The sequence below is a fragment of the Tachypleus tridentatus genome, chromosome 1, assembly GCF_004210375.1.
Source record: "Tachypleus tridentatus isolate NWPU-2018 chromosome 1, ASM421037v1, whole genome shotgun sequence".
Classification (NCBI taxonomy): Eukaryota; Metazoa; Arthropoda; class Merostomata; order Xiphosura; family Limulidae; genus Tachypleus; species Tachypleus tridentatus.
In genome coordinates this window covers 109,237,040-109,264,597 of record NC_134825.1, presented here as the reverse complement: position 1 = coordinate 109,264,597, position 27,558 = coordinate 109,237,040, and the positions used below count along the sequence as shown (strand labels likewise).

General features: G+C 31.5%; 2 protein-coding genes and 1 pseudogene across 11 annotated transcripts; 1 reads left to right on the top strand and 2 right to left on the bottom strand.

The window, feature by feature from the left end:
• The first annotated feature begins 396 nt into the window (after positions 1 to 396).
• LOC143257817 (NF-kappa-B inhibitor-interacting Ras-like protein 1) lies at positions 397 to 16,608 on the top strand. Of its 5 annotated transcripts, none has more exons than XM_076516855.1 (8): positions 397 to 673; positions 7,704 to 7,824; positions 10,084 to 10,179; positions 11,022 to 11,069; positions 11,556 to 11,651; positions 13,708 to 13,801; positions 15,096 to 15,182; positions 15,454 to 16,608. In XM_076516855.1, the coding sequence occupies exons 2-8, from the start codon at positions 7,708 to 7,710 to the stop codon at positions 15,516 to 15,518; spliced, it is 603 nt and encodes a 200-aa protein (XP_076372970.1). In that variant the 5' UTR covers positions 397 to 673; positions 7,704 to 7,707; the 3' UTR covers positions 15,519 to 16,608. The 5 variants fall into 5 exon arrangements, with proteins under 5 accessions (XP_076372970.1, XP_076372963.1, XP_076372985.1 ...); XM_076516848.1 differs by lacking the exon at positions 397 to 673 and adding an exon at positions 6,350 to 6,444; XM_076516877.1 differs by lacking the exon at positions 397 to 673 and adding an exon at positions 6,388 to 6,448.
• Positions 1,554 to 5,695, bottom strand: LOC143257806 (E3 ubiquitin-protein ligase RNF170 pseudogene; annotated as a pseudogene). The gene is made up of 2 exons (XR_013032001.1): positions 5,321 to 5,695; positions 1,554 to 2,730 (listed from the first exon to the last, which is right to left on the bottom strand). The product of XR_013032001.1 is annotated as an E3 ubiquitin-protein ligase RNF170 pseudogene (transcript).
• Positions 16,609 to 16,819: 211 nt separating the features above from the next.
• LOC143257849 (magnesium-dependent phosphatase 1-like) lies at positions 16,820 to 26,950 on the bottom strand. Of its 5 annotated transcripts, none has more exons than XM_076516882.1 (7): positions 26,833 to 26,950; positions 26,582 to 26,658; positions 23,107 to 23,182; positions 21,698 to 21,808; positions 19,779 to 19,886; positions 19,386 to 19,471; positions 16,820 to 19,050 (listed from the first exon to the last, which is right to left on the bottom strand). In XM_076516882.1, exons 2-7 carry the CDS (start codon positions 26,616 to 26,618, stop codon positions 18,965 to 18,967), a joined length of 504 nt encoding a protein of 167 aa, XP_076372997.1. In that variant the 5' UTR covers positions 26,619 to 26,658; positions 26,833 to 26,950; the 3' UTR covers positions 16,820 to 18,964. The 5 variants fall into 5 exon arrangements, with proteins under 5 accessions (XP_076372997.1, XP_076373004.1, XP_076373008.1 ...); XM_076516889.1 differs by having other exon boundaries at positions 19,395 to 19,471; XM_076516893.1 differs by having other exon boundaries at positions 23,107 to 23,167.
• Positions 26,951 to 27,558: the final 608 nt, after the last annotated feature.

The following is a 27,558-nucleotide window of genomic DNA, read 5'->3' as shown; positions in this document are numbered from 1 at the left end:
GTGCTATTTCAAGCCCTGTGCTTATTGCAACTATATACAAAATTAAAAGGTGTAAAAATATATGAAATTAACTTATTTTCCAAGTTGGCTGAGCACGATTAGAATTAATTATACTTGTCACGAGACATTGGCACTTTGCCCACGAAATTTTCAAACACATCATTTTCATAATTTATTGCTTATGGGCTTTCAATTAGGAAACAGTATAACAATAGTATTCCAACCATACCATGTTTGTCAAATCAATTGTCAACAAAACCTTTTTTATTATCAATTCAGAGCTGTTGAGGATGGCTAGGACACAAAAAAATGGTGGTCGGAATATTATTTATGTAGGCCATTTGTTACAATAATTTTTTAGTGTGAACACCTATCGCAAGGAGGCGAAACATCGATATAGTTGTACTTGTTAAGTTTTTAGTGTTAGATTTATAATGATAATATTTGTTTTGAAACACTACTTCATATATTCGCATTGGTTTAACAAGATTTTAGGGAAAATTTCTGATACAAGTTGTTTTTACATCATTTTAGTTAGTAGACTGAATTTAACGTAACCAGCACAGTGTGATAATCCCATCTGTACTTTTCTTACAATCATAACTAAAACAGTGATGTCATATAAACGCTTTCAAATGATCTACGATTTAACTAATTAACAACTGGAAGTAAGGTATGTTTTCAAACAGTAAACTACCATATTCAGGTTCATAGGATACTCACTAATTGAGTGTCATTTTTATCTTTCGTGTGTGTATAACTTAATTTTCAGTTGTCTTGGTCTCAGAACTGAGTCAAGTACGCTAAAGAGTTAATCCACTAGCTAGCTCTAATATTGTACGCTATTCTTCGTCAACTCAAACTATGTTATTAACACACTAAATCCTCAGAATGGAAGGTTTTGTGGTCAAGCCAGAATATTAGATCTTCAGATTAAAGGGTTTTTTGACTGAGCCAATACACTCCACCCTCAGACTGGATGGTTTTGTGGTTGACTTAGTATATTAGACTTTAGGTTCATTTAGTCAGAACTGGAGAGCTTTTGGTTGAACCAATACCTTAAGTGTTCAGTACAAGAGTTTTATGTTTTGATGGAATAAATCAAAAGTAATCTTGAATTGAAAGGTTGGATGGAAAGTACTGGTCTTTGAAAAATTTTGTCTGTAAAATCACTGTGATCTGACTATTTCAAGCAGAAAACTTGATCTAAAATAATTATATACTGTAAGTTTAAAGTATATATGGATTGTTTATTTGTTTTTGAAGCTACATGAGGGCTATTTGAGAGCTCTCCTTAATTTAGCAGTGTAAGACTAGAGGGAAAGCAGCTGGTCATCACCACTCACCACTAACTCTTGAGCTACTCTTTTACCAATGAATAGTTGGACTGACCATATCATTACGATGCCCCTACAGGGTGAGCATGCTTTGTACAATGGTGAAAAGTATGTATACAGACCACAAACAGTTCATGTAATGACATTTTTTTTTTCAGTATTAATGTCTTTAAGTATTTAATTCAAAAATTCTTTATGCAACAGAGAAACATTATAACAGCTATAAAAATAATGTTTTTAATTTTCCTAATGCAATTAGTAACAAAAAAAACTGACAAGTTCAACAGTAAAAAAAACTTTTTGGCCACTGAGTCAGGTGTTTCTGTCTTACTTAAAGAAACACAGACAGCATAATTTTACTAAGCAATGAATCTACATTCTTTAAGAAACAATGAATTGCTTGGAATAGAATAAATCATGCATATTCCTACACATAAGAAAGGCTTTAAAAAGAAGTGTATTTGATTATAGCAATCCTGGCGTATAAATCATGTGTTTTCCCACATTCTTGACAGAAATGCTCTGTAAATAAGTGATATGTAAATAGATATTAAGAGGATTACAAGAACATCATCTATAAATCCAAACAATCCAAATATAGCTTCTGGTATGATATCAAGAGGTGACACAACATATATGATACCCAGAATGATACACATAATAATTCTAAACCTAATCATGTTTATCATTCCTTGAAATGAAAACAGGTCGGACACCGCGTGACGAAGCAAGACCGGTAGGTCCAATATATATTGAATCCAAGGAATTGGACCAGATGCAAACCTTCTGTTATATTCATTGACATCATAATTAATCCGATTGACAATTTCTCTCTGGCTAGATCCTTCTGGGCCACTACTAAAACAGCGCAGCAAAACAGACACTCGTTGCCGACAGAGTGGGCACAACACTGCTTGTGGCCAATTTCCACGTCTCCAGTACTCAATCATACACCGAGAACAGAAAATGTGCCCACAGTTGGTTTCTATGGGGTAAGTGACTTCATTAAGGCACACAGGACACTGCTGACCTAATACATTTGGATCTCTTACACCCACGTCTGGGGCGTTGACAGTTTCATTACCAATCGGTGAACCCTGAGCAGATGAACGACGAATCAGCCATTGTGAATTATCTGAATTCATGTTGTTTCTGAGCCACACACACGAGAAGAAGGCTACAATTAAGACCAAAACATTCACTAGAGTAAAAACTACTATGACTTCATTTCCAACTCCGTCAACAATTTCATGACTGTTAAGAAACATATCTCAAAATATGCAAAGTAAATTTAGCCTGAAGAAGAGTCGTCTAGCTGACAAAAACATATCTTTCTTGGTAAAAGAGTGATTAGATGTTGGAATCTGGATTGCTGACTAAATCTCTACAGCAACTGAAATAAATAATGCAAACAAAACACATTCATTAGCTAAAAATACATGCATGAAATCAAGTGTTCATGTTATAAAAGTAAACTATTACCTACTATTCAAAGCCAGAATACTTAAATTCTACTATTTTTGGAAGACACTACTGATGAGAATAAATACATTCAATGGATTAACAGAGCTGTTATTTCCAGCTTTTCTAATATAGTATCCATATCAGCTTTTTATTTATCTGTTGTAGAATAAATACCATTACACAATATCAAAGTATCAAGTTTCACCAGCCAAAGTCGCACGGGCATGGAATATTTTACACGTCCAAGAATACAAACACTGAAAAAAAAAAGCTGGAGATAAGACTGAAAAAATATATAACCAACAATATTTGTTTGTTTTCTTTTTGAACTTATTTTCATATTTCACTATTCTGTTTTTAACCTTCAAAACAACAGTTAAAAACGGTTGAGGTTTTACTGTGTTTTTTGTGATTTTTATTAAAGAGAATGATACAGTCAATATGGATCTTCAACGTTATTGTTTCATACCAAATCTCAAGAAAAATAAAAGTTTAAACCTTCTGAGAAATCATTGGCTTTCCTCTTAAAATCCTATAAAAATAATGATGTCCATCATATGACAATTCATTTCTTCAACAAGCAACCATATTAGAAAAATGAAACTGTCCCAATGAAGCCTAGCCTGTGTTTTTTAACTCTTATCTAACGTGTCCATTTATTCTGTTGTCTTTAGAATACATAATAAAAAGGAATCATGGGTCTGTACCCTCTCTATCCCTGAAATAATCATGTAGCTTTACTCTTCTCATGAGAAAATGAATTACAAGATCCTAACATATCACTGAAACATAACCTGTTTATCATGAGAATCATTCTTATGGAAGACCTTTGTATCTCTTCCAATAATTTATTACTTCTGAAGTGGGAGACTGAAACTGTACACATTATTCTCAGTACGGCCTATCGCTTCATTAATGAAAGTACCAATAATAATCTGTTAACAGATTAAGTTAGGGTATTTCACAGATAAATAATTTATGATTAATTATAGCTCTTTTCACATAATTTTGGATTATTAAAAGTGTTCATCAATCATTCATGTAGAATGTATGATTTGTTTTTGTACACACACATACTAATGTGTTGGTGAAGACAATCATTTCATTTTATAAAGTACTCATGACCTTAACAGTGTCAAACTATCAACAGCTGTCTACAGTTTTTGATGAAGAATGTAATGGCCAATGAAAATCAATTCTATCTGGATTCTTATCCAATAAGTGATGATTTACTTAAGACACAGCAAATCAGGACACTCTGAACCAAAACCATGAGAAAAGAAACAAGTTTAAAGGCTTCTGTCAGAGCCCTTTAGGCTTGACATCTAATCAGAGTTCGAGTCCATGTGTTGCCCAAAACCAACCAGATCTTACTTGTCTCTTCCATCACTTTACCACATCTACTTTTCTTTGTCCTTGTTAAAAATTGACTTTCTTTACAAAGTTATTAGTTTTAAAATAGTTTTCTTTGGTTGACAAGACTGTAATTCATTTCTCAGTTGTTTCTAACTATCTAACAAGTGTTTTATTAACCAAACCTATACTTCAATCAAGGTATTGTAATTATATTAAAGGATCTCTAATGTATTTTATCATTCATGTAAACCTTTGAAATCTGTGTGGTTTTACCACTAAGTATATTTCTAACATTTAACTATTTGTAACACAGTACTTGCCTTTAAATAGGGGAACAACATGAAACACTGAAAGTTCCATCAGCTGAATTTAAATAACGAGTCTGTTTGTTGTATTTTTTCACTGACATAATCATAAATAATAATTTTCAAGTTTGTTAAAATATTTTTATGAATTTCTACCTATTGTACAGTATCTTAAAGTAAAATATATAAAGAATGGGTCGGTTTTTCTTACAAAATTAAGAGATATTCTATAGATTGGTTGAAAATATTGTATTATTGTTTTCACTATATGTAATGGTACTGACAAGTACTACACAAAATAAAGAAACCAATCAAAATTCTCCACACTCGCTGCTAATAACAGTCATCAACTCTGAGCGTATTATTATTCAATAGTCATTTAATATTCTTACGTATAAAATGCAATTTATTTTGTTTACAAATTGTAACATCTAATATTTTTAAACCACGTTAACAGTGCTGAGGTGCTACAAGTCACAAATAATAACTATTTAAACTAGTGAATTTATAAGTAAACATTTCTGATTTGACTAAGTGGAACCACTGATTAATTAATTCCTTTACATTATAATTTATGTGCTAAAAATATAAAATTTCGTGCGAATGATCAAAATTTTTATGCGAGTTACGTATGATATTACAGTATTTCAGCAACACTTCCTCAAGTACCTGCCATCAGTAAAGTCTATACCGTAGGCCTCAACGTGTAACTGTTAATATAAGAAACAAAACAAAAAATATTTGTACATTAATTAATGCTTAGAATTCCGAAGTAACATATTATTCGGTACTCTGATTTTCAAATACACGTTTAAAACTGTAATGACACAAAACACAACAAACTTTTAATTCACTCACAAAATCTAGGACCGAGCGACTTCTTTCACAGAATACGCATATCTCCTCCTTTTCGCCACCTGGGAAAACACTTTCAATTTTGTGTAGCTTTTCATTTAGCAAAGCAACATCTGCTGAGACTACCGAAAGGAATTGAGCCCCTGATTTTAGCGTGAATTCGTAGACTTATCGCTGTACAGCGGGGGCCTTTTTTATTTATTTATTCAAAGCATGAAATTACATGATTAGTTGTCTGCGGTAGTCCCACGAAAGGGATCCAGTTATGATTTTTAGCAACCTCCGTCCTCAAACTTGCAGCTGAGGCCTAAGTCAATGTCAGGATGCATTAATTTAAAAATCGTGCTGTTGCAAACATAATCTACTATATCTATACTTATAACTTGCCGTTTTATGTAAAACAACAACAGTAATCCTTATCACCCAAAATAGTTCTAATTTTTAATAATTAAAATAGGTGTTAGTATTAACTGTTCTGCATTAAGAAATAACACACAGAATAAAAGACTGTAGGACGTGGAGAAACAATGGAACAAAAATGGTAAAACAGACTTCTATAACAAATATGTATTATTCCCTGCAGCGTTTCTGGGCAGACGCCATTCGTGAGTCAGTGTGAACCATGTTACACGAATCACGTAACACGGTTTACATTGCCTGACGAAGGACTTCTGCAAGTAATAATAACAAGTTTTTATTATAGGCATGTGTTTCAGCTTGTTTTTTAAGCAATAATAAATTAGTGTAAAAGATTTAGGAATAATAATAATAAAATAATGCTTTGCTTATACAAGCAAAGGTAGCCAGCACTGCTTAACTTAAGAAGCAATGTTTATAAATAATAGTATGGGTTTCACTTTTCTATTTTGAGACAAGCACAACTGTAAAATAATATTCAAAATAGTAAGAAAAGCGGTTCGCGCTCTAACTTATATTTTTCCAGCTCACTATTGCTGGGTGTAACTTTCTCTGATGTAAAACGTTTGTTAAAATATTTGTTTTAAAGTTGTAATTTGCTTTTATACCAGTAGAGGGCGCAGCTGCAAATACAATCACAAGTTATTGGTATTTATATATTCCAGTCTTGTTTGAAGTACTGGTTTCTAAGCGGGTTTTTCATTTTGGAAGTAGGTAATGGTATTGAATCGAAAATTTCAGTTATTTAGTAAACACACACGTTAAATTTGTTGCCTGTAAAGTAGTTCCACACTTACTTTACCTTGTTTATAGTAAGTTTATTCCAGTGACTTGTAAGTCACACACACATGAATTACGGTAGGACGAAAGAATGAAAAAATTACAACTGCCCACAAAACGAAGAAAGTGAATTTGACTGTTTGGTTTTATTACCGACATATACAAATAAAGAAACAGCTTTTCAAAAATGGAAATGTATGGATGGCTAATAGTATTAATTTTTTAAAAGCAATATATTAGGTGTAGTATTTGCACAATCCTTACATAATATACTAACACAGACACACAGTGTAGTAGAATATTAATAGACAAAAGTAGGATAAATTGAACTCATTATAATAGAAATATATATAGCTGTACGTTAATTATTCCATTTTTCTTCAATTGGTTGAACACTGCATAGTGTTGTAAAGTTCTGATAACCTGTTTAGAAGGTATTTAAAATATAGTTTAGTTGAACAAATCCAAGCTAACCCTACAGACTATCATCCGAACATAAAAGTAAAGACTGGGAAATAATACTGTGTAAAATAGTTATGACTTTTTACATTTAACCCCCATACAGCTACAGAAACATGAATATTGAAGTAAAAGTGAGGATATCTCAGTATCCATTCCTACATAATTAAAACATGTACATGTTTAACTTCCAGATGTGGAGTTTACGAATAACACTAGAATGTCACCTTATTCAACAAGTTCCGTTTTAATCCTTTATTGTTTTCATAATCTAATGTAATTTTGAAATGATAGTCTTTCCAAATAGTGTTATTTTATCAAAAATATATTAATGTGTTCACAGTCTGAAAGCTCAGAGTGCATATTTTGCAGGAAAGTGCAGCAAACCATAAACCTTCACATTTACAGTGAACACTAATGACTAGCCCATTTTTAGTTCCATCTTGATGTGGTATTATGACAAAAAGAAATGGCCAGTGGGTGTAAAGCTAACTAAACCTGTCTTTAGAAACTCCTGTTAGAATAATTATAAAAAGTTTATCTTATTTTAACAAACTGTACAAGAAAAACACAAAAGTTTTAAAGGATCGTGGAAAAACAAGTCATGTCATTAGTTATAAATCTCAACCAAAAACTGCAAGTATGTTTTTACAGAACAAATTAAAACAGTTGAATTTGTGTAAGTGTTACGTGAAGCAACTTTGTTAAATTTATTTAAACATTTGTACAGAAGCATGTTGCGATGTGTACCATCGGGAAAGACAAGCAAGGTAATTGTGTGTGGCTATCGTGGTTGTGGGAAAACGTCTATTCTAGAGCAACTGATATATGGAAACTTGAACTTGGAAAATGTAAGTCGTGAGATTTTTATCTATTCTAGAGCAACATATATGGTAACTTGAACTTGGTAAAGGTAAGTAGTGAGATTTTTATCTATTCTAGAGCAACTTGTATATGGTAACTTGAACTTGGTAAAGGTAAGTAGTGAGATTTTTATCTGTTCTAGAGCAACTTATATATGGTAACTTGAACTTGGTAAATGTAAGTAGTGAGATTTTTATCTATTCTAGAGCAACTTATATATGTAAACTTGAACTTGGTAAAGGTAAGTAGTGAGATTTTTATCTGTTCTAGAGCAACTTATATATGGAAACTTGAACTTGGTAAAGGTAAGTAGTGAGATTTTTATCTGTTCTAGAGCAACTTATATATGGAAACTTGAACTTGGTAAAGGTAAGTAGTGAGATTTTTATCTGTTCTAGAGCAACTTATATATGGAAACTTGAACTTGGTAAATGTAAATAGTGAGATTTTTATCTATTCTAGAGCAACTTATATATGTAAACTTGAACTTGGTAAAGGTAAGTAGTGAGATTTTTATCTATTCTAGAGCAACCTATATATGGTAACTTGAGCTTGGTAAAGGTACGTAGTGACATTTTTATCTATTCTAGAGCAACTTATATATGGAAACTTGAATTTGGTAAAGGTAAGTAGTGAGATTTTTATCTATTCTAAAGCAACTTATATATGTAAACTTGAACTTGGTAAAGGTAAGTAGTGAGATTTTTATCTATTCTAAAGCAACTTATATATGTAAACTTGAACTTGGTAAAGGTAAGTAGTGAGATTTTTATCTATTCTAAAGCAACTTATATATGTAAACTTGAACTTGGTAAAGGTAAGTAGTGAGATTTTTATCTGTTCTAGAGCAACTTATATATGGTAACTTGAACTTGGTAAATGTAAGTAGTGAGATTTTTATCTGTTCTAGAGCAACTTATATATGGTAACTTGAACTTGGTAAAGGTAAGTAATGAGATTTTTATCTATTCTAGAGCAACCTATATATGGTAACTTGAGCTTGGTAAAGGTACGTAGTGACATTTTTATCTATTCTAGAGCAACTTATATATGGAAACTTGAATTTGGTAAAGGTAAGTAGTGAGATTTTTATCTATTCTAGAGCAACTTAAATATATGGAAACTTATATATGGAGATTTTTCAATGGTAAAAACAAAATAAAATACTTAAAATATGTTTCCTGTTTTTTTCTGTATTAAACAATAAATGGATAATAATTACGGTGAATAAACTGTGTTCTTACAGTAAAGTTGTACCAATCAGATGTCAACTTGTTTGTCACATAAGCCTGATTATTAATTGTTTACTGTTTTATCGTTATTATCACTACAAGTTCAAAAGACAAAAAATTATATTCCAGCCTCTGCCACTAGTTAAACCATCTTCTCTAAAAATAGAATCAGATAGCAATCAATTCATCGGACATGACGTAATCACTATTTATTATGTAGTAAGAATAAAAACATAATAATTAATTAATAATTGGACTCATGTGATCATGTAAACTACTCACGATGATGATGAGAAAACCCACTTGTAGAGACAAATGTATATGTAAAAACGGCTGGTATGGGTTGAGAAAACTTTTTACACGATACCAGCTGTTTTTACATATATATTTGAAGATGATGAAATTTATCTAAATATTTCACATTTGGAATGATGTCATTATTTTAGATTTGATGTGAAATAATTAGAAATTTTATTTTTAAAATACGATATTTCTTAAATAACTGTTGTATACAACAAACTATCTTATAAACATGAGTAATTCCTTGTATTGGAAACTACTTACAATAAATATTGTTCTTGCATTAATAAATGTTCTGAAATGTATCAATGATATGATTTTTTTGGTGTCTCAGTTCCTTTTAAAATTTCATTGGACAAGTTTATCAACACATTTTTTTCCTGTGTATATCTTACATAGATGATACAATAAAATGTTTATGAGATCAGCTCTGGTAATCGAGTAACATTCTATACTTGCATGGTTCTCTGTCACGTGACTATAACTACATGATGCTTGAAGAAAGGATGTAGAAAACAATTGGAAAATGAATTTATTCATTTGTAAAACTGATGTTATAATTTGTTAAAATACCTCTAAAAAGTTAAAATAGCTTTGTTTTCTCTGTTTACTACACTTTATACTATTATGCCTTAGGTCTCTAGGACCCCTTTTGTCCTAAAGAAATACAGTTACCCCATCACGAGGTAGTAAATTTTTAATCCTATCTCTTAGAATATCCACCCCACTATAGAGGATGTGTATAGTGCCATTGTCGACAATGACAGAGGTGGAAAGGAAAAGATATATTTTTATGACACTGCTGGTATGGTAAGTTTGTTTCAATAGTGGGACTTCAAGCTGGACAGATATTTCTGAGGTCTTAAGAAGTAGTTTAACAGAAAGTGTTTAAGTTAGTTAGATGTAAAAATAATAAATGTATATTTATACTTGATAGATTGAGATTTTCAACCTGATTCTTAATAATTCTAACAATCCTATTTTAGAGTTTATCAGATAAAAAACTAAATTAACTTACATGATCAAACAATAAAAATATTTCAGTTAAAGATTTCTACATGGGGGGGGGCTAAACAAGGTAGAAGATCTGATTTTATAGTGTAAGTCAAAACACTAAGAGAATGTATTATGTGTGCTTTAATGCAATGTTTTGTGATGTGTCAGGGGGAAGGGCCCCATCTTATTTCAGGCATCAATGTATATACAATGTTTTTTTGTTTTTTTTGTAAAAACAGGAATGTACTAAAAACCATTTGAAAATATACACATTGAAAGTATTTTCACGTATGACAATAATAGTCCCTTATATAGAGTCATTTGTGGAAATGGTTGATAATTAAAATCAACACCAATAAAACATCTAAAAATATTTATTACATTCAAATTTAAATGAAATGCAGTGTTTATGATAATTTGTTTTATAATTCTTATTTAAAAGTTGTTCTTTGTTAAAGCTTTTATGTTCTTTAAGATGCATGTAGTGGAAAAGTAAAAATCAAAGTTCTTTTCAAAAATTGTAATTTTTCTTCTCCTAAACTTTGAAGATATAGTCCATGAAAAAACTACCAAAAATATTGGTAACCTTATAACCTGAAACAAAAACAGACTTATCTTAAGTGTGAAGAACTCTGAGTTTATTATTTTTTGTACAGAAACCCTCACACTGTGAAGTCCCGAGGACTTATTTAACAGCTGCTGATGTAAGTTGTGAATCTTGTCCATGTAAAAATATATTTATGTTTATCACATCTTATTGTGACAGTGAGTTTTCATAAATATACAGTTTGTTCATTTGAAAGAAACCTCAGCTGGATACATTATATATCTCAAGTTTTGACAATAAGTGACAATTTGTACTAGCTTGGATTCACTTCATTCAGCGTTATACAAGTTAATTACAAATTTATTGTTAGGTTATATTTTCTAAACATTATAGAAAAGTTATATTTGCTGTATATAGTTCTTTATCTGAGTGAAAGAATGAGTTATTCCTTATCAACTGATTGTCACTTTGTGCAAAAAGATATTTAAAAAGTCCAGTGAGATGTTGCTATCATTTGTAGAATAGCTGTTAAGTTTTATTTTCTTAACTTGAAATATTCTATATATAGTTTATAAAATATAATATTTTAGCTACCTAATTTTTAACTGTACCGTGAACTTTATTATATATTATTATTTTCCAGGGGTTTGTTTTGGTTTATGCCATAAATAATGCTGAATCCTTCAATATTTTGGATCAAGTTAAGAAAGATATTGACAAAAACAAAGACAAAAAGGATGTAAGTAAACTCTTGTGTCACATCACACTGGGTTATAACTTTAGTAAAAACAACAAACACAGATGAAATTTAAACATGCAGGTGTTAGAACAAGGGAATAGTGGCTGTGGTAAGCCTCCATCAGTATCAGTAAAAATGTGAACCAATATTTTTTTAGATATTAAAGGTTTTCTACATATCTGTTAAAAAGTGGGTTGAACATTTGTATGTATATATTTTTGAACCTCAACTGAAACCAACAGGAACCAATAAAAACCTGGTAGTTTGGTGGGTTTAAGCATCTACACTTTTGCAGTTTAGGACTCATGAAGGAAAGATATTGACCTATGATCTTCTCTGAACAGTGTGACAAAATTTTAGCCATACCAACTAATAAAGTGAGAACTGAGGCATTTGACAGACTTTTTACCTAGGTTGGTTTAATTAGCTGATTGGTAAGCAAGGTCACCAAATCAAATCTTGTCTGGTGTTGTTCAGGTAATATTTTCATTCTACAGGGCTTTAGTTCACTCCCCACATACATATACAGCCAGGGGAACTTCCAGTCATAATTTATTGACATCACTAAATGATTTTTGTCATGAACTAGAAATGGCTGTGACATTCTATCCTCAAGTTACTCGTAACTGAAGTTAATTCATTTACAAACACTACTACATCTTTCACTGCAGGTTAGACTGATACATAATAAAGATCTAAAATTAAAAAAACGAAACTCAAAACATACAAAAACCCTTTTCACATGTTAGTTATTTTGTATTTTAATAGAGATTGTGTTTGTTACATTAATGAATTACATCTTTTGATTGCAGTAGATACAAGTTATTGTGAAGAAATGTTTCAAATACTCTGAATTCTAATTGCAAAGTTAATTCTGGTTTAAAAAAAAAATGTTTTTAGAATTGTCGTGCCATTTTGTACCTGTTTGTAACATAAGCCCTCATTGATTACTGTTGTTTACTAGCTTGAGAAGACTTGAAGGGTCTAATCAGGTTACCTTAGACACTGACTATTTGACAGTAGTAACTTTGACATTCACGTGTTGTCCGAACTATTTACACGATGAAAAATGGTTGTACATGGACTTTAGAGTTTAACAGAATTTTATTTTCCTTTCTGGTTTAGTGAGTTTGAATTCTGTAATATTTGATATTTATGTTTCATTGTTAAGTGGTTGATGCTTAATGTGTTAGTTGTTTGTGTGACCTTGACAATTCTCAACTGTAAACAACGTGTTAAAGTGATGGCTTCCATCGTGGCCACTATTTTCACTCTGAAGAAGGAAGCAGTCTTACTACTGGACCTTGGCTAGTTTGTTCACTAAAAGTTAAATTGGTTACATGGTAACTAATTAAAGGTCATTATAGTTCAGTTTTCAGTTGTAATTAACTGTACAAAGACTGTTAAAACACACAAGCTGTATAAACTTTAAAATAAAGGGTTTAGAAAAAAATGTATTTATTAAAGAATACATACAGTCAAAGTTTTTATTGTTAATGTTCTGTTATTGTGTAAAAACATTGTAATCTCACTCTATTATCAAATAAAGATACAAGTTATTGTTAATTATTAATCTACAATTAGTTTAATGAAAATAATTTAAAATCTTTTGATGGAGGTTTTGTTTTTATTCCTTATTGAATATTTAAACTTGTAATTTAGAGGCATGGAAATCTGACCAATAACTGTAAAGAAACTCAATACCTTGATAACAATCTCTACAATAGTTAAAACATATTTTGTATTAAGCAGTTAATACATGTGGATAGCATGCCAGCCTATATTATTCACTTCATTGGAATTTATTATACATTGTGAACACTGTAGAGTTTGGATTTCTAATGAATTCTTTTTACCGTGTTCCTTGACTGTTTTAGTTCTTATGCTGTGTCTGAAGAGATATTTCACTCAGACAGTTCAATTTCTAGCCTCATTGTAGTTTTATTACAAATTGATTTTTATTATTTATATTACTCGTTTGAAAGTATGTAACATCAAGATGACTTAACTTGGTATATAACGTGCAGAATACTTTATTATTTTCTTCGTGTTGAAGGTGTCAATGATTGTGTTAGGCAACAAACTGGATTTACAGAGAGACCGTCAAGTGAACTTTGACACAGTAAAAAACTGGGCACTGAAAGAAAAAAGTAAGTTTTTATATTAAACATCGTCATGCAAAGGTTTTGTTTAATTAAACATCGTCATGCAAAGGTTTTGTTTAATTAAACACCGTCATGCAAAGGTTTTGTTTAATATTTAATTATTACAGAAGGTTTAGAAAATATTTTATAAGAATGATTATGAAGCTACCTTTATATCTTCTTCATTGACCTCAAACTCAGTTTGATGCCCAAAATTATATGCTACTGCCCAAAATCACAGTATTTATTATAGTATGTGTCTGCTAAACAAATACAAGATCAATTTTATACTGCCATCTTAACAAAAATTCCACAGAATATCCATGTATATAGTTCTCAGCTCCTTATGCCAATACAATGGTCAAAGATATGGAAGTTTGTAAAAGAAACTTGACAGGTGGTTGAATGGATGATTTCTTTACTTTATGAACAGCTAGTGACTTGGACCTTTTGTAAACTACAAATCCTTGTCTATATATGCAAGTTTCATCGTAACAGATTTTCGGAGGGGTCGAAGGGTTCTGATTCATAATCATAGCTTTCACTGTGAAGGAGAGGAAATAGTTATTGATTGGGTTTTAAATCCCACTGCAGTTTTAAATGCTCTACCTTTGTGTCTGTTTGTACTTTTTTTAAATATTATTTTACAAATGTAATTCCTTGGAAAAGACTCTAATGTGTTCCTCTGTTTATGAGACTACAGTGGTAGCATTGTGCTGTCAAACACAAAATATGTAGATGCTAAACATGTTGTCCATAGTACCACAACTGCCTTCTGTGGCACCACAGCACTTTGTTGTTCCAAAGTGTAACTAACTCCCTCTAGTATTCATGTAATCCAATATATATTAATACAAATAAAAATAACAAAAAGCATTTTTAAGTTATCACTTACTATAACCACCTCCAAGTTAAGATTATCATCACTTACTGTAACCAACACAAAGATTACTTGTTGTAACTAATTCAAAGTTAAGGTAAATACTCACTTTAGTCATCTCAAATTAAATAAGCTGTTCTTTAATTTGGTCAGAAATAAAAAAAAACAAAAAACAACTGTAGTATGAAAATTTGCTTTTTAGGAGAAAGAAGAAATGAACTTAAGTTTATAGTAATCTTTTTGTGGTAGAGTAACTGGCGAGTAAAAATCACTCCTACTTCCATCACGTTTCTCAGAACACATTTCTTTAATCAGTTCTTTCAGTAACACATGTTTTATTGATGTACCACTAAAGATGGGACAGTGATGTAACTACTATGCAAACTGGATTATCTTGTACCAACGCTTGATCTGTTTCAGTGAAATGCTATGAAGTAAGTGTTGCTGACAGGAGAACACTGTTGGAACCTTTTATTTACCTAGCATCCAAGATGAACCCCCCACCAGGTAGGAACACAGACCTTTATATCATTATGAAAGTGGAAAAAAACTTCAATATGTTAGGTTAACTGTATAAAGAACTGTACCATCAGATAGGTATTCTTACATTATTGTATTCATTCAAGTTTTGAGGAGGAATCTTCATTAGTAGTTATTGCGTAAAGAGGAAGAAAACCATTACTTAAGAAACAAAGGCATTACACATTACACCTTGTTCTCTAACTTGTTATGGTGATGTGAAAAACTTCAGTTATTTTAAACATTATTATATCTCTAGGAAAATCTGGATTTCCTCAACTGGGAAGAAAGGGAAAAGCTGGTTACATCACCATGGAGCTTTGAGTTGAATATTGTTAAAGATAAAAACAACTCACAACATCACCATGGAGCTACCCAGATGAGCACTGTTAAAGACAAAACCTGGAGATTTTGTTAGACATTGTTAAAAAAAAAAACAACTCACAACGTCACGATGGAGTTTTCCAGATGAGCATAAGAACTATGCACTTGCATGGAAGCTGGTTACGTAACCTTAAAGCCAACATTTGTTACAAAAGATGACATAGGTATACACACAGTGACTCATTTTTTAAAAGGCAGGAATTTTGCTTTTATTTAAAGTATCCCCAATTGGTTGGACAATTGTATCCAATTGTGGACTAATCCACAACAGAAAATGCTGTGGAAACACTGTTTTACTTATTATATTCAAATGAATTAACTTTTATATTGATAAGTACAATTATTGTGCCCAAGGTTTATTGTTCCTTTCTATTCAACATTAATATAGTCCCATAGTGGGCAAGATAAGGTTTATGGCAAATTCATCATTAAATCTAATAGATATTAAGTCTATTATAAAAGTTTAAGAAGTGAACACTGGCACTGAATACAAGATTTCTGAAAGAATCATTTTGAACATTAAGTAAAGCAGAATTTCAAAGTTTCGAGATGTGTCTTTAGGCTTTAGTATATTAAACATTGAGTGTTCCTGTGATCGGTGCTAATGTTCTTCTGTTCAAAGATAGTGTAAACTTAGAGAGATTAATAAGACCTTGTTTTGAAATACAAAATTACCTCAAACTTGTACAAGTGAAGAACTTTTTTCCTTGTGGAATAATTTTAGGGTTAGCTACAAACTGTTAACATTTTAAACGTTTGTGATAAACTTATGATTTTTTGACAAATTTCTTTGATTTATCAGATAGAAAATACATCACCTAAATATACAAATTTCAAAAGATATTATGTGGCAAAATCTGTAACTTGCTTTTAAAATTAAAATACGTGAGCCCAAGAAAACTTAATACAGGTTACAGGTAGACTTAAATATGTTGAACAAACCTTTGTAATAGCATTCAGTTTGTTTTTTAATTGAATGTTACTCCTTTTATTGTTTATAAAGTACAAAATAAATATGATTAACATTGCATACAAGGGTTTTTAATGTAGATAGGCTCATATCTATCTACTAACTTTGTTAAAAACAAGTGAGAATCCAGTAAGATCTAGATTCCAGGAGATGTTTCTTAAAAAATATGTTCAGGGTTGTTTTTGGTCTGTTAATGTTTAAAGTTCTACCTAATGAACATCACTTAGAAATTTCAGTCTTGTATTCTAAAGGAAGAGATTTTCAAAAGAAGAAACTGCAACTTCTACACTTTATTTACATAATATGTAACATGTCACTAAAGAATACAATTATTTATCATCGTTAAAATAACACAGAGTGACTGATCAAGAATAAGTTAAAACATCAATACACAACATTTCTGTGTCCATATATATTTAAAAATTTCCCTATGTTTTCAGACTATTGGCTACCCAGACTATGTGGATAAGCTAATGTGTTTCAGGAAACACTTTCTCTCCTTTGTACAAAATAACTAATATAAAAACTCTGTTTTTAAGGCAGTATTCACCATATTGTTTTCCTCTCCATGTCAAACATTAGACTCTTAAAAGTACAGAACATCATTGTTTAACCAAATCACAGACAGTGGGGATGGAAATATACAGTCAAAAGGAAAACAGTTAACCTAATCACAGAAAGTGGGGATAGAAATATACAGTCAAAAGGAAAACAGTTAACCTAATCACAGAAAGTGGGGATAGAAATATAAAGTATAAAGGAAAATATGTTACCCAAGTCACAGGAAGTGTGAATAAAAATATACAGTCAAAAGGAAAAGTTAACCTAATCACAGAAAGTGTGAATAAAAATATACAGTCAAAAGGAAAACAGTTAACCTAATCACACACAGTGGAGATAGAAATATACAGTCTAAAGGAAAACAGTTAACTTAATCACAGAAAGTGTGAATAAAAATATACAGTCAAAAGGAAAACAGTTAACCTAATCACACACAGTGGAGATAGAAATATACAGTCTAAAGGAAAACAGTTAACTTAATCACAGAAAGTGTGAATAAAAATATACAGTCAAAAGGAAAACAGTTAACCTAATCACATAAAGTGGGAATAAAAATATACAGTCAAAAGGAAAACAGTTAACCTAATCACACACAGTGGGGATAGAAATATACAGTCTAAAGGAAAACAGTTAACTTAATCACAGAAAGTGTGAATAGAAATATACAGTCCAAAGGAAAACAGTTAACTTAATCACAGAAAGTGTGAATAGAAATATACAGTCAAAAGGAAAACAGTTAACTTAATCACAGAAAGTGTGAATAGAAATATACAGTCAAAAGGAAAACAGTTAACCTAATCGCAGAAATTGTGAATAAAAATATACAGTCAAAAGGAAAACAGCTTTTGGCAAATAAAGAACAAAACATAGTTATGAAATAAGATAAATACCTGTATTAGAAGGACAAACCAACAGTGGCATGATGGGAAATTTATGTAAAACATTCTTAACAGGTACAAGCTAACTAAAATTTGACATGTGTTAAGCTTTCTGATAAATGTTTTATAAACTTCCCTTTCATTAACATTCAGTAAACAAAGGTCAATAGGTCAATAAAATTTTAAAAGGTCACTTTCATTCTTTATTTTTGCTCAAAGTAGACCAAAAGGAAAATCTTTAAGTTTAACGAAAAAACATTGCTGTAAATGTTGTAATATTATAGTGACGATGCTACCGTAATAAGCATTCAAAGGTTAGTATAAGAAATTACCTTGTAGAATATAGATACCATCGAATAGAAAATATAGGGGTGCATAAGTTCATGTTTATTATTAGTCAAGTGTAAATTATTTATGCATATTCAACTATTATATTTGTTTTAAAAATAAATTACACTTATATTCTGAGAAAAGGGAACCTTTATTTTTGGGGGTAGCCCCCTAGGGGGTCCTCTGCAAGGTACGCTACATTAAGATATTAAACAAGTATCTTCTATGATGACATTAAATATTACTGAAAAAAAGACACTGCTTTCAAGTATGACTGATAAAACTTGTTACCCACAGTATGACAACTTTGTACTTGTCTATATTTTACCCTGCTGAAATGAGTTCTTATCATACAGTTTTAAAGTGATAAGTTTGTTACTGAAGAAACTTAACAATAGCAGTACCAACCTTTAAATATGAAGTAACACTTGATGTCCCTAATAGGAGAGTTTTTGACAGTCTCACCTAATATCAGTTTCTCAGTGGAGGGGTGAATTATAAAATGGTGCACACAAGAAAATAAAACAGTGTTGACAACTTGTCATAATAAAATCTCTAAAGAACATTGAATTTAAACTGCATAACTTCCTTGTTACAGATGGCACAAGAGGCACCACCATCAGACATATGTCCAGGCAAAACAGACATCATGAATTTTTTATTTCAAACTGCTGAAACCCTTCTTCTAAAGCTTTGTAGGTCAATCCATTGGGCAGTAAAACGCATGTCACTCCTGGAAATGTAAGACCACAGAAAACAAAAACTGGTGAAATACGTAAACCAAAAAACAGCACTTTTAAATAAATCATCAGACCACACATGTACATTTAAAAAAAAACACGTCTTTTTTTACTAGACCACTTTCCAGCAATAAGAGCATATGAACACCTTTCCTTTTTAGTCAACTAACACAATACTAGTTTCCTTTATCTGAATACTGACCACATTAGTTATTATGTTCAAAAACTAATTAAGAAATAAAGTTAGCACAGACATGTTCAGAACAAATATATTTCATAAGATTTCAGTACTAAGTTATTTACAAACACTATCTGAATCCACACGTACCTAACTTACTTATTTCATGTATGTTTCTCTGTTCATCATCAAAAAAAAGCATTTGTGAATAAGAAATACCACACATGTCTGCAAACCTAGAGTATACAAAAAAAATGTTGTAACTCACGGGTGCAGATGTATTTTTGATATGTTACTTGGTAGTACAAAACATTGTTATTGTTACAAACTGTATTGACTCAGGAAGTATATGACATCTTCAAACCTTAAATCACTGAAACACTTTCTGAATAATAGGTTTATTTCTGCATATTATTATCTCTATTTTCTATTGAATAGGTTCACACACACACACACACACACACAAAGCCATTTCAAATGTTTGCATCTACTATTTTATCAGTTAAAACTATACAGCTTTATTCATGACATGTACAGACTTACCTTTTGAAGTGTGTTACTTTAGACCCTGGGTATATTTCTTGGTATGAGAAATACTTTTCCCATTCTAACACATTAAGCAACTGTCTTGCACCTTCTGGACACCAAGTCCTGTTACACAAAAATAAGGTATACAGTAAACTATTCTGATGACACAGGATAGTAACAGACTATATAAGTAATACAGTAGACTATTCTGGTGACAGGATAGTAACAGACTACACAAGTAATACAGTAGACTATTCTGGTGACAGGATAGTAACAGACTACACAAGTAATACAGTAGACTATTCTGGTGACACAGGATAGTAACAGACTACACAAGTAATACAGTAGTCTATTCTGGTGACACAAGATAGTAACAGACTATACAAGTAATACAGTAGACTATTCTGGTGACACAGGATAGTAACAGACTACACAAGGAATACAGTAACTATTCTGGTGACACAGGATAGTAACACACTACACAAGGAATACAGTAGACTATTCTGGTGACACAGGATAGTAACACACTACACAAGGAATACAGTAGACTATTCTGGTGACAGAATAGTAACAGACTACACAAGTAATACAGTAGACTATTCTGGTGACAGGATAGTAACAGACTACACAAGTAATACAGTAGACTATTCTGGTGACAGGATAGTAACAGACTACACAAGGAATACAGTAGACTATTCTGGTGACAGGATAGTAAGAGACTACACAAGTAATACAGTAGCCTATTCTGGTGACACAAGATAGTAACAGACTACACAAGTAATACAGTAGACTATTCTGGTGACAGGATAGTAAGAGACTACACAAGTAATACAGTAGCCTATTCTGGTGACACAAGATAGTAACAGACTACACAAGTAATACAGTAGTCTATTCTGGTGACACAAGATAGTAACAGACTATACAAGTAATACAGTAGACTATTCTGGTGACACAGGATAGTAACAGACTACACAAGGAATACAGTAGACTATTCTGGTGACACAGGATAGTAACAGACTACACAAGGAATACAGTAGACTATTCTGGTGACACAGGATAGTAACAGACTACACAAGGAATACAGTAGACTATTCTGGTGAAACAGGACAGTAACAGACTACACAAGGAATACAGTAGACTATTCTGGTGACACAGGACAGTAACAGACTACACAAGAAATACAGTAGACTATTCTGGTGACACAGGACAGTAACAGACTACACAAGTAATACAGTAGACTATTCTGGTGACAGGATAGTAAGAGACTACACAAGTAATACTGTAGCCTATTCTGGTGACACAAGATAGTAACAGACTACACAAGTAATACTGTAGACTATTCTGGTGACACACGATAGTAACAGACTACACAAGTAATACAGTAGACTATTCTGGTGACACAGGATAGTAACAGACTACACAAGTAATACAGTAGACTATTCTGGTGACACAGGATAGTAACAGACTATATAAGTAATACAGTAGACTATTCTGGTGACACAGGATAGTAACAGACTACACAAGGAATACAGTAGACTATTCTGGTGACACGGGATAGTAACAGACAACACAAGTAATACAGTAGACTATTCTGGTGACACGGGATAGTAACAGACAACACAAGTAATACAGTAGACTATTCTGGTGACACGGGATAGTAACAGACAACACAAGTAATACAGTAGACTATTCTGGTGACACGGGATAGTAACAGACTACACAAGGAATACAGTAGACTATTCTGGTGACACAGGATAGTAACAGACCATATAAGTAATACAGTAGATTATTCTGGTGACACAGGATAGTAACAGACTATACAAGTAATTCAGTAGATTATTCTGGTGTCACAGGATAGTAACATTAAACTGAAACATACCAAGCAAGTGCAGCATGTTTTTTTATCGTTAAAACTGTTATCAACGTCCACTTACCGGGAAGCCACTGCTAAAGGTATTTCTTCCTTCTTTAGACTTTCTAATATTTCTTGGACAGCAGGATAGGCTTCAATCATACGTCCAGTGCTATCACACACACTTCCATTACTAGAAACAGCACGAACATGTACAAAATAAGTGACAGTAAATTATAAATGGAAGTTTGGATCTTGAGGAAAGAATTTGATATTCAAAACTAAAACTAGAAGTTACCACATAAAAAGAAAGACAGTGTACTTATGAAGAAAAACATTTCTTTCCTCCAAATTGTATAATTAGAAATGGTTGCACCAAACATCATAAATTTCACCTTTGAAAATCAACCTAATTACAGTTTTAGACTCAGGAGGTGAAACCAGTTTGACTTGAGTATATGACCATCCTCAAAATCTCACAGATTAACCTGCTCTTAATTCTATCTAAAATAATTTTAATTTGAGGACAGACTAGTTAAGTTCCTGATGAGTAATAAAACTGAATCTGTCCCAAGTGTGCCCCATGCTCCGTATTACTGGCATAAAAAAATACAGGTAATTAAAAGGAGGGAGGTTAAGCAGATTAATTTACTCTATTCCTGCTTAAAAGAATTTCAAGTGTTGTGGTCATTCAAGATTCCCTCTTACTTTTATTATTTTTAACAATGTTTTATCATAACATTATGAAACTTGTGTGTTTAAAACAAATTTTCCTTTTGTTAAGTGTTTTGATTAGCTAATGGGACCAAGATGTTTTCCATAGGAGTACATCTCTAACTATAAAATAGAAAAATGGGGTTTGCTATACAGGCATCTTTTGGAAAGGGTTCCAAGTAAGGGTAATTCCAGAAATGGAAGAGTTGTTTTACAGGTTAAAGGTTAAAATCTCATGGTTTGTTTTACAAGTAAAGGTTAGAATCTCATGGTTTGTTTTGAGGAAAGTTCAGTAACAGATGGTCTTACTGAAAGATACAAGACTGTCCAGTGATATCTTGATGCTATATTCTGAAGACAATATGTTAGGATGAGACAAATTTAAAAATAGGAGAAGACAGACTATCTGAAATCTATTTTACTAACAGGGTGATTATTTTGTGAAATGAACTGACATCAGCAGTAATGGAGGCTAGCACTTTACGAAATTTTAATAGAGGAAAATATGGATTTCATGATTGTGGTTTCTAAACCATAAATGTTTCACGATGTTAGCATGCAGTGAGGACTTTATGAAATAAACTGTAGCCACAACGGTCCTACCACTGTCATTCATCAACTGAAAAGCTATTTCAAATGATTCTGTTTCACAATCTGATAATACTATTGGTTCATATTGTGTACACTTTGATACAAAATAAAGTGAATTATCAAATGGTATATTCCAAACAGTCGTACGTAAGACAGGATACAATTAAATGTCAAACAAAGTCTCACCTCAATTTCCTAAAAGGTGGATCAACATGTGTATCAACCCAAAATGGCCAGAGAGTATAATCTGTAATAGAAAAGTCTTGCAACAGATTAGACTAATTCTGCTGTATTTCCCAGATTTTAATGTCCACTATTATTCAATCAGAACTGTTCTTTACTTTCATCAAAAGGATATTATTTTAAGGTTTTAACTGATAGTAATATATATATATATATACATGTCTATGACATTAAAAAGCATCACATAACATATAAAAATGATAAATCACATTCTGAAAGGTTTATCTAGTACTATCAAGTCAAAACATTGAGGTCACACACTAAAGAGAAGTCAACTAATCAACAGCACTCAACCAAAAGTTTTGAACTACTCAAATCAAACATTAGAATTTCAGGTTTAACTATTTTGTGGCTACGAGCCACAGAAAAGTGAGTCTCCAAAACCATTTTAATTTAATGTACTCAACCCTCTGTGTCTAATAACTGAAGTCATGTCCCTACAGTGCTGTTTCATCAGTAGGGTATAGTGATAAATTACGAATGAATTTTACAAATTTTGAACAAAGGCATTGGTGCTACTAGATTATTTACCAGTGCAGCATCCTTATTGGGTAACACATATTTATAAATTTCTTTTAACCCTAGCTCCTTCAATGAAAATTTATCAAATTTCACTGGCCCCTAAGTTAAGTTCAAAAGTTAACTGTTTTTTCAACTATTTAAAATTAAAGTAAAATTAGAAATTTAAGCATGAATTATGATTGTATTATTTAGTATTAGTAATAACGCAAATTTTCAAAGTTGGCTAAATCACTCACTACGTATTAAAGAATCGAGTGAAACTTCAATTTGTATGATAATACAATTGAATATACATCCAATTGTACAAGTATTAATTATAAAATAATATAACAAAAAGTAAAAATGAACTCCATACCAGATATTTTAATTTTTATTTATAGTTCATTGTAATTGGGTCATTCCATGTCAAATCATCCCTGGGTCTGCAGATGACTCCCACAGAATGCCTTGAAAAAATTCACATGTGCTCATCTACCCATAAAATGAAAAATTACCAAAGAGTAGATCAATAATCTCTAATAGTTTCTGATTTACAGCCCTGTAAACTTTAAGTGATTTTTGGTGAATTCATTTTCGGGCAACTTTGACTGCTTAAAGCTGCAAGAGTAATGGTGGTAGAAGGCTGAAATTTGTTAAAATGACTGAATTTATCTCACAGAAGTCAAAAACGGTCTCAAACCAAGTTTATCTCTCTTAGGATTTTCATAGTGAGGCTGTAAAATCACCTGAAAACCCAAAATTGTAAAAAACATTGGTTTATTTAATAAGCCATAGTTCTAAGACTTAATATGATACAAAGCTGAATTTTGTTTTCAAATATCCTATAACATATCAGTTGATAAATCAGCAATTGTTGTAATTAAAAGTCTATTAGGTCTCCTGTAAACAAATGTAGCTGCATTCAACTTTTTATGATTTAGCTAAAAATAGCCCTACTTCAGGCCACAGTTTCACCATGTCACCTTTTCAGATTTTTACCATATATTCTTACATCTCTGAACATGATCTACATGAAAAATCAGGATGGTGTTCAACCTACTTTTTGAGTTATAATTTTTTAAAGTATCCTCTGACCATAAGTTTTTTTATTTAAAACAAAATTCAGTTCAGGTGTGTTACTGTGTGCAAATATATCCATACAATTTTGAAAAATATCTGTCAGAACTTTATGAATCCCACTGAAATATTCTAACCAGCCTTTCACAATGTTAAAGTTGCAAGAAACAAGAAGATATTAATTCATCTCTGAGCAAGTTTATTGGCATAACTAGTTAGATCACATGGCAATGCAAATATATTGTGTATGTATTACAGTCATGTAGATATGGCTGGGTTTAACATTTGTAATAAATACAAAGGTAAATCAGACACAAAAAGCACAGTGCTACAACAGGGGATAATTGAGAAAGATTATAGTCACACCAAACTGCAATAATCGTGACGATGAAATGTTTCAAAAACTGCTTTGGTGATAAATTAGCCTTACCAACATCAAATAAACATTGCTTTGTTCAGACAGCTTGAATAAATGTCTGAAATTGGAGTTTGATTATGTTGAGATCACTTTGACTTAGAACATAATGGCAAGCACTACTGCCTTGCACAGTAGGTGCACTTATCAGACATAGAATATGTTAGAAAGGAATCCAGCTTTCATCGTTACGTGACCTTGCAGGCCGTGAGAACAGTTTGTTTCTTGATTTCTTCATAAATGACACCAACACATCGAATAGTTCATCTGATCTATTTTTATGTTTCCCACATACCATTAATGATCGTATATGCATGCCACATATTTCCCTAGCTGATAATTATCATTGCTATCATTAGACCCTATTTGAGCTGCTGCAGCATCACTTTCGCTGCAACTACCAACAGTTACAACTGTGTACACATCATCATCTGATAGCCTTCTCATATACAATTTGTTGGTAGAGTGAGGAATAAAGCTATGATGTGACCTAATACCTGTCACAGTTTTGTATTTTTCACAGTGCTCAAGTAGATCAAACTTTACACAATTCTGCAGGACTGATTCCTGATTGACAAGAAAGAATTGAATGCCCTGAATGTGGTCCTTTGTCCAATTTTACATATCAGAGACACTTAAAATTTGATAATTTATTATTTTACACAACAAAAGTAGGTTGAACACCATCCTGATTTTTTTTTGTAGATCATGTTCAGAGATGTAAGAATATATGGTAAATATCTGAAAAGGCTGAATAACTGGTGATATGGTCAAACTGTGGCCTGAAGTAAAGCTATTTTTAGCTAAATCATAAAAAGTTGTCTGCACCTACATTTTTTTACAGGAGATCTAATAGACTTTTAATTACAACAATTGTTGATTTATCAACTGATATGTTGTAGAAAATTTGAAAACAAAATTCAGCTTTGTATCATATTAAGTCTTAGAGCTATGGCTTATTAAATAAACCAATGTTTTTTACGATTTAGGGCTTTCAGGTGCTTTTACAGCCTCACTATGAAAATCCTAAGAGAGATAAACTTGGTTCGAGACCATTTTTGAATTCTGTGAGATTAATTCAGTCAGTGTAACAAATTTCAGCCTTCTACCACCATTACTCTTGCAGCTTTAAGCAGTCAAAGTTGCCCGAAATTGAATTCGCCAAATATAACAAAAAATTACTTGAAGTTTACAGAGCTGTAAATCAGAAACTATTAGAGATATTGATCTACTCTTTGGCAATTTTTCATTATATGGGTAGATGAGCACATGTGAATTTTTTCAAGGCATTCTGAGGGGGTCACCTGGAAAATTTTCCAAAATTTGGATGATTTGACATGGTATGACCCAATTTTATAATTAGTTTGCTTTGTTTACCAACATTTAACTAACAAAATGATAATTTTTGTCTTACCTAACACTCACCTAAATCAAAAACGATTAGTTTTGGTCGTCTTGTCATTTCTCTTCAGCTGAACTTTCCTCTGCTCTAGTGGAAAATACTTAAAATAATAAAAAAGATATTATAAATTTGTGGATTTAATTAATAATAATAATAGCGAAAATGCAGCTAACAACAATGTAAGTACAAGAAATACTTTCATTATATTCAAAGTTATTATATCATAAATTAATAATTATATTTATTAAAAACTGTAAAAAATAAATAAACTTACGATATTAATAGCGAGAACCTAAATAACCCAATCGTTCACTACATTCGCTCACAGAACTCTCACAAATACCTGACAAACTGCGCATATTTCACTCATATTTATAGAGCAATAAAAAAATATTTTTATTGAAAGGGAGATTTCATTAAATCTAGTGCATAGATTATTCAATGTTTGTTAACAATACTTTATTAAAATCTACTTCTGAAAAGACTAAAAGAGAAAATTTAAGTTTATAATATATTCCATAACCAACAGATTAATTATTAACAGATTTTTTTTGTCCAAGCTTTAAACAAACAAATAAGACAAAAGAAATCTTGGGAAATCCCAAAGTTAGAGTAGATATAAAAGGCAAGACTATAATATAAATGTAACGGTACTTATATTCATCAAAGTAAAAGTACTTAAAATTCAGCTACAGAAGAACACAATTTTATGTAGTTCACCTTTTAACGTTACAGCTTAAAATATCCAAGAAACATTAGAAATAATAAAAACATAGTAGTAAATCGAGAAAGAGGGTTATCAAATCACTTAACTGATACATCGCATGACATATTGTAAATAACTCTTGAAGACGGGATATAAGAGCGACAAAACATATAACATGTGGAGTTACAAGTGAAATCGTTGACGATTATTAATCTTCTAGTTGCGTCAATAAGAAATGTTGTATTTGTATTATTTATTTGATTTTAAACATCATACAGTTACCCATAATTTTTA